The 14,407-nt window shown below is 38.5% G+C and overlaps 1 protein-coding gene across 5 annotated transcripts in view; it reads left to right on the plus strand.

The window, feature by feature from the left end:
• TJP1 (tight junction protein 1) overlaps nucleotides 1–14,407 on the plus strand; it is a 131,127-nt gene that overhangs the window by 44,955 nt on the left and 71,765 nt on the right. For all 5 annotated transcript variants that reach the window (XM_030931096.1, XM_030931097.1, XM_030931098.1 and 2 more), the window contains exons 3-5: nucleotides 4,249–4,373; nucleotides 5,446–5,548; nucleotides 13,110–13,386. In XM_030931096.1, the coding sequence (XP_030786956.1) occupies nucleotides 4,249–4,373; nucleotides 5,446–5,548; nucleotides 13,110–13,386 (505 nt within the window). The remainder of the gene's footprint in view (nucleotides 1–4,248; nucleotides 4,374–5,445; nucleotides 5,549–13,109; nucleotides 13,387–14,407) is intronic.

Raw genomic sequence — 14,407 nt, forward strand, 5'->3', positions numbered from 1 at the left:
CAATAGCCTCCCTTTTCTGAGAGATGTCATGCTTTAATGTTTCTGTTCTTGGTGTTCTTTGGTTTTAACTTGCATTTATCTGTGGGTTTTAACATCTCATATGTCTTTTGTAAATTGTTTGTTTCATTGTTTTATTTTGTTTTGTTTTTTCTTCCTTCATGTTTAAGTAGTTCTTGATATCAACATTTTCGAAGTATGGTCTGTGGACTCCTGAAGGTCCCTGAAAACTTTTTAGGTTCAAGGGCAAAACTCTTTTTATACCTTATGAAGGTATTGCTTATCTTCTTTGCTGTGTTATTATTTGAGTGAAGGTTTAGAAACAATGGTGGTTAAAACTGTGTCAAGGCAGTGGCACCAAACCTTATAATAGTCATTGTCACACACTCATAGATTAAAAGAACAATTTCAGTTTTATTTAAGAATGACTTGAAACAGTAAGAACTATGTCTTGTTGCTTTCCAACCCTTGAGTACACACGTTTTCAGTAGTCTAGGTATGCAAATGGAAGTGTGCCTAAAGTAGTTCTGCCTTGCACTAAAGTACTTGTGTGATTATTTGAATTGCAGCTGTGTATTGAGTGGGGGATGGAAGGCCAACATCACTTTTGCTTGAAGGAACAATTGTTTACTTGAAGGAATGTATGGTTATCCAAACTTGAATATTTGACAAACGTATTTCTCTAAAATGAATACCTTGCTTCAAGGAGAACAATTCTTGATAGTATTTGTTGCTAACAATGAAAACTGATTTTTAAAACAAAAATTAAAATTTGAAAAATTTTTATCTGCCACCATAAGCTCAATAGCTTTTCAGTACTTAAAGACTCTTTTGATAAGCTTGATAGTGATATTAACACGTGATTTAAAAATTACACCGTGTGGTGAAATGTGGCATCGTTTGGAAGATTTGCCTAACTCAGGGAACCAGTATTTTCCAAAAGACTAAGGCATGCTATAATAAAATTTTGCATGGATGAAATACTCATTCAGAGTGTAAAATAGGCCAATAGATGTTCATGCAGTAATACAGACAGTTGATTGATATGGTTTCAAACTGTACATTGTTACTCTCCTTTAGAAAACGTATTACGTTTTTGGCATAAAATCAAGCATGAATTTTCATAATTACCTAAAAAGGCTACTAAAATAACTCTTCTTTTTCAATGACTGTACATGTGTATGAAAAGCTGGATTTTCTGTGTGTACTTGAACAAAAAGCAACATATTACGGGGTTTGTTACAGTGCATTTTCACAAACTTTGTTTTCTCTTCAGCGGTGAAACTCAAATTTTGTCAAAGCCTTTTTCAGGATCTTGGAGATATCATATGATTGTTTTCTTTAGATTTATTAATAGGATGTATTATGCCAGTGGATTTCCTAATACACTAATCTTGCATTCCTGGAATTAAGCCCTTTATCATGGAGTATTTATGTAGTGTTGGCCGTTGTTTGCTTATTTTTATTTTGTATTTTGCACTGATACGAATAAATTATGTTAAGCTGTAATATTGGGGGGTTGGTCATGATCATGGACAGTCATCAGGTTTCAGTGTCAGTATTATACTTGCTTCATAAAAATAATTTAGAAGTTTTCCTTGATATCAGTGTTCTGAAACAATACATTGTATTGAGGCTGTCTGGATATTGCATGTTTTGGCACAGTTCCCCTGGGAAATCATTTGTGCATGGTGCCTTTTTGTGGGATAATTCCCTCATAAGTTTTGCTGCTTTTTTCTCCAGAAATTGGGCCATTTAAGCTTTTTATTTATAATAGGGTCAATTTTGGCAATCTGTATTTCCTTAAGGAATTATGTTTCATTAGGTTTTCAAATTTCTTTGAATTTGTTCAGTAGTCTCTTAATGTTTTCTAATGCCGTACTAATAGTCTAATCATTTATTTTCGAAGTTTTAGTCCTGCTTTTAATTTGAAATTTGGATATTGTCTTTGAATTATGATGAGTGTATGGTTTTGTGTACAGTAGTTCCCTCTAAGCCATGGGGCACATGTTCGCCCAGTGGATGCCCGAATTTACGGATAGTATCAAACCCAATTTTGCTGTTAATTGGAGCACATTTCTGTTCCTGTCTTCCACTCACAAGTTTAATGCCTTTTCCATTTTAAATAAACACCATGCACTGTGGCTTAAACCCTTGCAATTTTAGGTGTGATAGCAAAACTAGCACAAATTTCGTTTTCCTTCACAACTTCACTAATAGAAGATTCCTTCTCCTTGTAGATCTTAGTAACCTCAGCATATGATTTTTTTTTTTTTTTTTTTTTTTTCCTGTATTAAGTGGAGGACTTTCACCTTCTCTCTTGAAGGAAACACTTGACAACTTTTCTTTGGCATATCTGAATTGCCAGCATCACTACTGCTGCACTTTGGGGTCATGATTAAGTAAAATAAGGGTGACTTGAACACAAGCATTGTGTTACCTCTCCACAGTTGATCGATCTCATAACTGTGACAGCTACTGAGTGACTAATGGACGGGGAGCCCCTATGTCATGGAGACACTGGACAAAGGGATGATTCACGTCTTAGATGGGACTGAGCAGGATGGCAAAAGATTTCATCACACTGCTCGTAACGGTGTGCAGTGTAAATCTTACCAATTGTTTACTTCTGAAGTTTTCCATTTAAAATTTTCAGACTGCAGTTGACCTGAGGTAACTGAAAGCAAAGAACATGAAACCAAGGATAAGGAAGAACCACTGTAGTTGGTCTATTTTTGTTGTATTAAATTTTGGGAAGATATATAGAGAAACAGATCCAGATGGTTGCCATTGTCTTTAGTTACTCAGAATTCTCCCTGTTTGTTATTATTTTCTTTTTTCATATTAACTTCTTTTTGTATTCTCTTTATTGCCATATAATTCACATACCATACAATTAAAGTATGCAATTCATTGTTTTTTAGCATGTTCCGAGTTGTGTAACCATCACCAGAGTCCATCTTAAAACACTTTCATTACTGGGGGGCAGGGGTGAAACTCCCATTGACCTATCACCCCCCCAATCCCTGTAACCCTAGACAACCACCAATCAAGTTTTTGTCTTTATAGATTTGCCTTTCTGAGCATTTTATATAAATGAAATAATAGAATCTATTAACCTTTGTGACTGGTTTCTTCACCTTAGCATGACATTTTCAAGGTTCATTCATGTTACACTGTGTATGAGTACTTCCCTTTTTACACACAATGTTTCCTTTTGTGGATGTATACCATGTGTTATCCATTCATCAGTTGATGGACACTTGGAATAGTTGGTATTCATTCTTCAGAAGAGTTTTTTTTCTTTTGCTACCTCTGTAGGCTTTGGGATGGGAGGAAAGGTGATGTACGCACTCTTCGTGGTGAACATAGTCTCCTTGGTTGCGGACTGGAAAGCTGAGGGAGGAAGTTGTTACCTTTGTCCTCAGGCAGTTTGAATTGTACCATTTTATACAAAAACATGTATTTCTGGTTTAATGATTCTGTAGTCTTAAGAAAATGTATGATGTCTCGTTAGACTACTCTAAGTACTTCATATCCTTTCTGGGGAATAGTGATTTCTTTGAGATTAGGTGATTTTTTAACAACCTGAAAATATATTGAATTTTTTATATACTGGCCTGTCCTGAGTCATTGTGGTAAAGATTCTTGGCTCTTTCAGAAGTGTGTAGCTTATTGTAATTCAGTTTTTAAAAAAGGTAATTTTACAATGTTTGTTCAATATGGCTAATGTACACCTTCTATTGTTTAATGTGCACAAGACGTTATATTCTACAGAGATTTTTAGAAGTTTGCAGAAGTTGTTGAAATAACTAATACTCGATTTTCAAAGCAATTGATATTTTATGTAAAACGGCAAATGTTATATATGCTGGATAAGTCTGTCATCTTCTAAATCAGTTGCCAGGATGAATGATGATCACACTGGGCACTGCCAATCTCCTCAGGACCTCTTCTGATAATCAAAAATGAAGTGAGGATTTCAGTGTTAATACGTTTTAAATGTCTTTTGGTTTTTAAAGAACATGTATATAGTTGGCGATTTTTAATATTCTGTTATGTTCAGTAGTTATTAGAGCATACATTCTTGTACAAGGATAATTCTAATGGTAACCATGCAGGTGAGTGTTTATGAATCACAAATATATTAAGATTGTAATTTTTGTATTTCGACTTCTCTGGATTGTAGAGTATGATATAACAATTATTTTTATCCTTAATAGCAATATTTTACTATAATTTTTATTTTAGGCTCCTGGATTTGGATTTGGAATTGCAATATCTGGTGGACGAGATAATCCTCATTTTCAGAGTGGGGAAACATCAATAGTGATTTCAGATGTGCTGAAAGGAGGACCAGCTGAAGGACAGCTACAGTAAGAGTGCTGCTTATCGTGGGCACCTGTGCGACGAGCAGTGTTCCTGTCCTCAGGCACTGGCCTGTCTTACACTGTCTTAGTGTTTTGCCATATTCATACACCACCTGTGCCATGGTTCATATATTTTTTCCTTAAATTAACATATGTTTACTTAAGAGGGAAACTGGCCAGGTGTGGTGACTCACTCCTTGTAATCCTAGCACTTTGGGAGGCTGAGGCAGGGGATCACTTGAGATTGGGAGTTCGAGACCAGCCTGGGCAATGTAGTGAGATCCCCATCTCTACAAAAGAAGTTTAAAAATCAACTGGGCATGGTGGCATGTGCTTACAGTCCCAGCTACTTGGGAGGCTGAGGCAGGAGAATCCCTTGAACTTAGGAGTCTGAGGCTGCAGTGAGCTATGATTGCACCGCTATACTCCAGCCCAGGTGACAGAGCAAGACCCTGTCTCCAAAGAAAATAAAGGAAGCTTTATCCCTCTTAAAATTGGAAAGCTAGTATCACTCACTTTTAATAGAATGTGTAACTGTAAAAATAGTGAAAAAAAAATTATAACTCCATTTTGGGTAGAATCTAGCCTTCAGAAGCCTCTCTTCCAAAGTCTTGCACCCTTTTTGTTCCATATGAAGATTAGTAAGCTAAAGAAAAACACAAAATATACTAGCAAAATAATGGCACTACAATTAGAAGTATTAAAAGAAAATTAAAAGATGAAAAACTTAAAAGGTAAAAGGAAATAGGTTTTCCAGCTCTATGACTCAGTATCATTTAATGCCCTGTAACTGTACTACCAAGAATGATTTCATGGATGTGATATCTGTTCAGTCTTCTGGGGAAATACTTTGTTAATGACTTAAAAAAATTAAGGACCTGTGGTTAATTACTTGTTAAACATTCTGTGGAGAAATCTGAAAGTAAATCAGTTGACATTATTTTATTGATCTGAAGAGAAATTGATTAATTGGCTCATAATTAGAATACATTTTAGAAGTACCTATCTTGAAAATATCATCATAAACTTACCAGAATGTTTATCTCTAACATATTATTTTGTGCCCTTTTCCCCTTAGGGAAAATGACCGAGTGGCAATGGTTAACGGAGTTTCAATGGATAATGTTGAACATGCTTTTGCTGTTCAGCAACTAAGGAAAAGTGGGAAAAATGCAAAAATTGTAAGTATCTTTTATCTTTAATTCAGTAAAGGTACCCCTTTACATTTCTGGTATTTGAATTTATCTTTCCCGTTTAAGAAAAGGAAAACAAACAATAGTTCCAACGTTAGTTGTTTACAGTTAAGAGTGTTTCTTTTAACAGTAGTGTGGTTTGTCACTGGTATGTGTATTTTCTCAGTTTAGATACCAGGAATTTTTCAATTGAAAAAGGAAAGGGGACAGTTGAATAGTTAGCTCTTTTAGGCTTAATGTTTCCTCCTGTTTTCCTCCTCTACAGTCATGTGCTGCATGACAATGTTTTGGTCAACAACAGCCGCATATTTGACAGTGGTTCCATAAGATTATAGTACTGTATTTACCTTTACCGTATTTAGATACACGCATAGTTACCATTGTTACAGTCACCTACAGTACTCAGTACAGTACCATGCTGTACAGGCTCGTAACCGAGAAGCAATAGGCTATGCCATGTAGCCTAGATGTGTAGTAGGCTATACCATCTGGGTTTGAAAGATACGTTCTGTGATGTTCGCACAAAGACAGAAGTTGCCTAACAATTCACTTCTCATAGTATATCCCCAATGTTAAGTGACGCATGACGGTACTGAAGTTAGATTGGATCTTGGCATGTGTCAGTTTGAAATAGATGGCCCTATTTTCTGGTACAAGATGAAATTACCTGGCAAGTTTTGCATTGTCCCTTGAACACATGTATGTCAGCAGCTACTTTCCTTATTACTCTGATAGTTTGAGGAGAGGGAAAGTCTAAGATTGTTTTTTGTAGAGTTGTTCAGGGTGCATTTAATGTTATTGTTTTACTGTATAGCTAGTCTTTATTTCATATTTCTCTGAGAAGTCTACTTTTTATTAAGGGAAAAAGAAATTTAGTTAACTCTTGATAACTGGCCTGAAATCACAGTTAAAACTTGGTAAATGTAGCACAGTAGATTTAATGTAAAAGTTTTATTTATTTTATTTTTTTGAGACAGTCTCACTCTGTCACCCAGGCTGGAGTGCAGTGGCGTGATCTCGGCTCACTGCAACCTGCACCTCCCAGGTTCAAGCACTTTTTGTGCCTCAGCCTCCCGAGTAGCTAGGAACGCAGATGCGTGCCACCATGCCCGCCTGGCTAGTTTTTGTATTTTTAGTAGAGTTAGGGTTTTGCCATGTTGGCCAGGCTGATCTTGAACTCTGACTTCAAGTGATCCGCCTGCCCTGGCCTTCCAAAGTGCTGGGATTACAGGCATCAGCCACCACGCCCACCCAAAAGTCTTACTTAAAATGATACACTTTTAGGAACACAGGAGCCACTTCACCCACTTTGCTCCTCCGCTGTTTTTATCCCATCCTGCCTCTGAAAGGACTAATGAAGGTAGCCTTGAAGCCTCAGCTCAGGTATACAAAGCTGAAGAGGCTGGGTGGCTGGGTGCTATGCCCTGCTTTGTCCGTTGAGAACCTTTCTATCTCCCAGCGGATGCTCAGAACCACAGCAGACCTGATGGAAAGGATAAGGGTGGGTAAAGGGAGGTCTGCTTTTGAGTTTTGATGTCTGGGAGTGGTGGTAAAAGCTGAAAAGGGTATTTATTCCCTGAGACTGCACCCAGCAGTTGCTCGGCCCTCCTGCCCTGTGTAGGCTGCCTTGCTGTGTGGCTTGTTTCACACCAGCATCATTGCTGGTGAGATGAGAGTTCTCTCATATCGCAGTAGGACCACTATTTGGTTATGGTGTTGTTCCAGAGAACAAACATCTTTTATTTTGTATGTTTTCACAATCTCATTGTAGTCCGTAGTTTTACAACTGTGATGTTACTTTAAAATTGCAGTTAATTAACAGACTGCCTAGTGGATGATAAAGTTTTTAAACAGTTTTTATAACAAGAGGTCGCACTGTTTACAGAAACAAATTGCTATTTTTTTGGTTTGTTTTAAAACAGCAAATTACTAATAGTTTTGTTGGGTTTGATCAGTTGCGTGAGCTTCAGTGTCTTGCTTTAGCTGCTGATCCTGAGCACCGTCCTTATTCTGCATAGTGTTCTTCAGGTGGCTTGCTGCACATTCCAAGGCCAGCACCTCGGGAAACTTGTTTTTTATCCCTTGTATCAGGTGTGGTGAGTTTCATCCATACTTTCAACTTTTTAAGCCTTCCATTCCTCTGTAATCTTGAGCTGTTTTGTTTTTCCATGCAAAATATTTGGCACACATACACTACATTGATAATACATCCAAGAAAGTTGTATTGCTATACTCCAGAGTTTTCCACATAGAGGTGATATTATAAGTAGGTCTGAAATCAATAATGTATTTGAAATAGCACATTTTTGGCCCAGCATGTAAGGAGAAGGATTTAGGGGCTGTTCAAAGCTCTGTCAGTTGGAAAGGTGTTTTTTACTCTGTGGTTAAAGGCTATAGGGGCTTTGGGCAGAAAGGTGTTTTAATCAGCAAAAAGCAGTTGTTGATCTCTGCATTTTGACAGTTTCAGTCATGTCATTAATTTAAAGCTTTCATTGCCGTATGACTCTTAGAATAAAATGCTGTGTCTGAGAGTGTGGCCTTTCATTATAAGATGTCTTTTTTTAACCTCATCCCTGGACATAACCAGAGCGTCAGAAACACTCAGGTCATGATATATGTGATGTTTATTTTCCCCAGTTCTGAACTCTACCAGATCGTCTTCCCTGCTCTCCGTTCTACTGATCTCTGTCTTCTCTCCTGTGCTCCTCCATTTTCTCTCCTCAGACTATCAGAGTAATAAGGAAAATAGCTGCTGACATGCATGTGTTCAAGGGGCGACGCAAAACTTGCCCAGTAAACTCATCTTATACCAGAAAATAGGACCATATATTTCAAACTGACACATGACAAGATCCAATCTAACTTCAGTACAGTCATGTGTCACTTAACATTGGGGATATATTATATATCCCCAATAGCCTGTATAATTTTACTAAAATTCTGAACATAGTAAAAAAGCGTTATAAAGTGGATAAAGAGGCAAAAACACCTTCCTAGCAAAAACCTCTGTGAGCATTTCAGAACAGTTCTGTGTTGCTTCATGACAGGGATAGGTCTTGAGAAATGCCTCATTACATGATTTCATCCTTGTGTGACCATCAGAGTGTACTTACACAAACCTGGAAGGCATAGCCTCCGACACACCTAGGCTATATAGTATAGTGTATTGCTCTCCGGCTATAAATCCCATACAACATGTTACTGTACTGAATACTGTGGGCAGCTGTAAAACAATGGTAAGTGTATGTCTGTCTAAACATGGGAAAAGTACACTAAAAATATATAACGGATAAAAAAAATTCTATGCCTACTTAGTGTACTTACTATGAATGGAGCTTGCAGGACTGAAAGTTGCTCTGAGTGAGTCAGCGAGTGAATGGTGAGTGCATGTGAAGGCCTAGGACATTACTGTACACTACTGTAGACTTTGTAAACACTGTACATTTAGGCTGCACTAAATTTATTTTTAGTGTTTTAATGTTTTTAATGTATTTAATATTTTATAAATTTATAAAATTTATTTAAAAGTCTTCTTTCTTCAATAAAAAACCTTAGCTTACTGAAACTTTTTTAACCTATATCTTTCTAACTTTTTGACTCTCGCAATAACACTTAAAACACAAACACATTGTACAGCAGTACGAAAATGTTTCTTTCTATTTAAAATTTTTTTCTTTTTGTTTGTGTTTTTTTAAGACACAGTTTCACTCTGTCACCCAGGCTAGAGTGCAATGGCATGATCTTGGCTCACTGCAGCCTCCACCTCCCTGGTTCAAGTGATTCTCGTGCTTCAGCCTTGGGATTACAGGCACCCACTACCACGCCCATATTTTGTATTTTTAGTAGAGACAGGGTTTTGTCATGTTGGCCAGGCTGGTATTGAACTCCTGGCCTCAAGTGATCTGCCTGCCTCGGCCTCCCAAAGTTCTGGGATTACAGGCGTGAGCCACCGCGCCCGGCCTAAAATTTTTTATTTTTCACTTTTTAAACGTTTAGTAAAATCTAAGACACAAGTACACACATTAGCCTAGGGCTACCCAGGATCGGGGTCATCAGTGTCACTGTCTTCCACCTCCACAGATTGTCCTAGTGGGAAGTCTTCAGGGGCAGTAACATGCATGGAGCCATCATCTCCTATGACAACAATGCTTTCTTGTGGAACACCTCCTGAAGGACCTGCCTGAGGCTGTTTTGCCAGTTAACATTTAAAAAAAAATAAGTAGAGGGAGTACACTCTGGAATAATGATAAAAAGTGTAGCATAGTAAATACATAAACCAGTAACATAGTCATTATCAAGTATTATATTCTGTACATATTATATCTGCTGCACTTTTATTCCACTGGCAGCATAGTAGGTTTGTTTACACCAGCATCATGACAAACAGCACTGCAGTGCACCCACGACATTATGACCCTGTGGCGTCACTAGGTGATAGGAGATTTTCCGCTCCATTGTAGTATTATGGGACCTCTGCAGATGTGTTGTCCGTTGTTTCACATGGTGCATGACTGTGTATGTATCCACGTGGCCATGCAGCATTTCACTCTGCATATATATTTATCGAACTCACTCGTTCACAGGCATTTCAGTGTCCAGTCCACGAGTTTTTTAAAATTCGGCTGCGAAAATCATATTGCTACCTACTTGCTTAGTTAATTTTTAGAATAATTTTCTAAGAGTGGCTTTTCAGAGTCAAAGGGCCTGAATGACTTTTGATGTATGTATTGCCAGTTTGTCCTTCTTCAGAAAATCAATAGGCTATCAAGAGTTCAGTTTTCAACACATCTTAAATCTTTGCCTGATAAAAAAGTGTTTGAAGTGAAACATTTAAAATCACAAGTGGATTTGATCCTCTCCTGCTGTGTTTACTACCCATTTGTTTTTTCATTTACCTGTTCATGTCCCTTGCATTTCTGTGGTGGTGATGGTCATACTAGGGTGTTTTGTGTAGTCAGATTATTAACCTTTTGTCGTACATACCTCATGTGTTGTTATCTTCTTTGCTTTTGTGACTGTAAGTTGTTTGTGTTTGTTGTTTTGTATCATTTTGTTACAACATTGAAATGTTTTCATTTTTATTTTGTCATGTCTGTCAGACTTTCACTTTATTGGTTCTGCCTTGGTGTCATGCTTCCAAAAGCCTTTTAATTGCAAAAGCCTCTCTCTTGTATTTTATTCTAGTACTTACATGGCATCATTTTGTTTTCTTTTACATTTGAGACTTCAGTTAAGCTAAACTGTTTGAAGTACGCATTTTTTTCCTAAAAATTTTGATTCCACATTTTTCATAGTGTTAAAATCAAGCATAGTCGTCTCACCTACTAATCATTATTCATGTTTGTAACTGTTAACTCATAAGTAGAGAATCACAGTAGGACTGGATACCTTTCAATAAGTAAAGCACCTGCTAGGTGCAGGCGTTGCATTCCATGTACAGTTAAATGCATGGGAAGGAGCTTCTCAAAGAACTCGAATCTTAGTGGGCTGGATGGGTGTACATACTGATAACCATATAATACATGTCATCTCAGGTTAATAGGTCAGGTACAGTAGAATCCCAAAGAGGTGGCACTCTTACAGGAATGATAGGGAAAGCCTTGAGTGCTCATCTGCTCAACTTTGTTTTTGTTTATTACTAGGGAGGAACTGAAGATTAAAATACCAATACCAGGTATTGCTTCCAATATAATATGTTGGAAATTAAGTAGACGTGAGATGTAAAAGCAGACAGCTAGCATTAGGAATGCTTTACAGAAAATATTAATTGATAAGGACTTCAGCTGTGGGTTGCTCCAAGATGAGAAGGGCAGCCTTTCTCTTTCATTTCATAACACGGCATTGGCTGTCCTCCTTTTCACATGCTGGCCTCTGCTGCTTCTCATCCTTGAGCTTCAGCGTTGTTTCCTCAGAGTGGCCCTCTGCTTAGGCCCTCGTCCTGATTCTGAACCAGCACTTGATAATAATAATAATAATAGTAGTAGTAGTAGTAATAGGAAGCAGCAGTATTAAGTGTAGAGCAGCCCTTTGAAGAAGTTTAGCCACATAGAGAAGAGATAAGATGATAACATGCAGGTGAATAGTAAGACAGAGAAATAGAAGATTAATTGGGGGAGCTTAGTAGGTAGAGGATAGATTTTAGGTAAATAAAGCGATTGAAGTTTCAGGTAAACTGGAGTATGGTAATTGATGAAGAAAAAATCTTAGAGATGAGTCGGGATGAGAATGAGAGCTCACATACAAGAGTTTCATTCATCCTGGAAGAAGATCGCCATGGTCTTTGAGGCCAGAAGGAAGGAGGACCAAATAAATGAGATACTGAAAAAATTTAGGAGGGTAGGGGGAGTAAAATGGCACTGATAGCCTTAAAGCAGGCTGAGTGGCTGGGATCTCAAAGAATGGTTGTAGAATACCTACATTAGCAAATTCCATAGAGAGGCAACAAGATGTAGATGAAAGGATTGCTGAACAAGAGCAAGACTTCTGTAAAATGAATTTACAGAGGGCCTAATCAGCAAAGTGTGGAAGTGAAGGTAATAATAGGACTGGAGTTTGTCATGGCAGATGATTGAGGGGTCAAGAGAAAGTCATTTAAATACAGCAGCAGGATGTCTCATGCCAACTTGGGGGAAACGTGAGTGAAACCAGGATGGAACTGATGAACTGAAAATAAGAGGATGAAGGAAATGGAAATAAGGTAGTGAAAAGTTTCAGTAGCTCACGGTGTCTGACATAGAAGACAAGGAGTGATACACAGGAAGATCCTGCGGAACTACAGTGAGGTCAAGTGTATACTATTGTAGGAAGGCAAAGTGTAGTCCACAGATTACAGGGCCACTCAGTCAGCAGGTGTGATACATGTAGATCTTCAGCTTGCGGAGAATGAAGGAAATAAGTGGACAGGCAATACAGAGCCAGTTACCAGAGTCATTGAGAGAAGAATGCCAGAGGGAAGAATTTGCACCTAGACCAGTACACATTGGAGAGATCCGGAGACTGAAAGCAGTTTGTGTTGGTGAAGTACAGCTGAGTTAATTAGCTCCAACGTATTATTGAATGTTAGTGTGGCTGTAGAATAAATTCATCTCTTAGAAGTCTGGGGCAATGGTGGGCTTTGATATTGATGCAGTCTAAAATGTTTAAGGAAGCAAGTTGGACTTGGAAGTTTGCTGTGGTTTTGGTAGCACCTAGAGTATATTTGATGGCATTAGAGTACAGTGCTGTCCTTTTTATTGAAACCACCAACAGTTGTTAGTTTCCCTGTAAGCTTGTGATTATTACACCAGGAAGATCTTTCTGTGTGAAGTAAATAAAGAGATTTTTAGGCCCACCCTTTCTTATTTGTGCTTAACTAGATCTGTTCATCGGGAGAGCAGAAAACACAGCCTTTATGGAAACGTATTCCTTAGCAGTTTGTTGTCGTCGTTTGTGTGTTGTTTCTTGCTGGTTCATAATACGGGATGAGAAGTGTAATGTTCCTTTCTCTTTGGAACTGAACATACATATATGAAAATCAGTCAACGTATTTTTTAACCTTTTTAACTTGCAGACAATTAGAAGGAAGAAGAAAGTTCAAATACCAGTAAGTCGTCCTGATCCTGAACCAGTATCTGATAATGAAGAAGATAGTTACGATGAGGAAATACATGATCCAAGAAGTGGCCGGAGTGGTGTGGTTAACAGAAGGAGTGAGAAGATTTGGCCGAGGGATAGAAGTGCAAGTAGAGAGAGGAGCTTGTCTCCGCGGTCAGACAGGCGGTCAGTGGCTTCCAGCCAGCCCGCTAAACCCACCAAAGTCACACTGGTGAAATCCCGGAAGAATGAAGGTAGTTTCTGCCAACTCTTGCTGTTATTTTCCCATGAAGCTTTAAAACTAATTTGAGTGAGAAGTACAGTTGCTGTCTCTTCATGTCTTTGCTTTGTTGTCTTTGTGTTGTGCCCTATCACTGTAAGTCAGGTCCTGTTATGGCTTCAGGGACTGTGCATTTTCTCTGTTGGAACAGATAGCACTTCAAGTGAGTGGTCCAGGGGTTGGCTTTCAGATTTGTCCTGATGAGAATAACCAAGTACAAATTATGCTAACAAGAAATGTCACACCATCACCAAATGGAAATTCAGTGTTTTTCTTAACTGTTAGTAATGTAATCATGGAGAGAAATCTTGGGGGAGGGTGGGGGTAGGGGTTATGGTGGTGGTGATGTTGTTGTTGTTGTTGTTACAACAAGGTCTGGCTCTGTCACCCAGGCTGGAGTGCAGTGCCACAATCTCAGCTCCCTGCTACCCCTGCCTCCCGGGCTCAAGCAATCCTCCCACTTCAGCCTCCCTAGTAGCTGGAACTACAAGTACATGCCACCATGTCCAGCTAATGTTTTCGTTTTGGGTAGATGCAGGGTTTTGCCATGTTGCCCAAGCTCGTCAGCTCAGGCAGTTCACCTACCTCGGCCTCCCACAGTGCTGGAATTACAGGCAGGAAGCCGTTGTGCCCTGCTGTGACTTCTTCCCCCTCACTCCAGACTGTTTTTTTAAATGGAGGAATTTAAGGAAAGGAACCCCTTGTAGGGCATTTCTCTATAATGCAGTATTTCTTTGAAGTTTTTGAAACTGAAACTCAGCTGCCTTCCCTCATACCTCATTAAATTTGATAAAAAATGGATCTGACTGTGACTTCCTCCTCCTGTGGGCATGCATGACTGATCATTTTGATATATAGGGGTGTTACAGTTGGAATATTATCAAGGCTTACTTTGATCTGCTTTACCACTTGGCATATCTCCTAGGTGGTACTCCGTACCCCCACTCTAGAGCAGACTTCTCAGTGAAGTCTCAGTGAAGTTGTCAACATTTGCT

The sequence above is a fragment of the Rhinopithecus roxellana genome, chromosome 5, assembly GCF_007565055.1.
Source record: "Rhinopithecus roxellana isolate Shanxi Qingling chromosome 5, ASM756505v1, whole genome shotgun sequence".
Taxonomy (NCBI): domain Eukaryota; kingdom Metazoa; phylum Chordata; class Mammalia; order Primates; family Cercopithecidae; genus Rhinopithecus; species Rhinopithecus roxellana.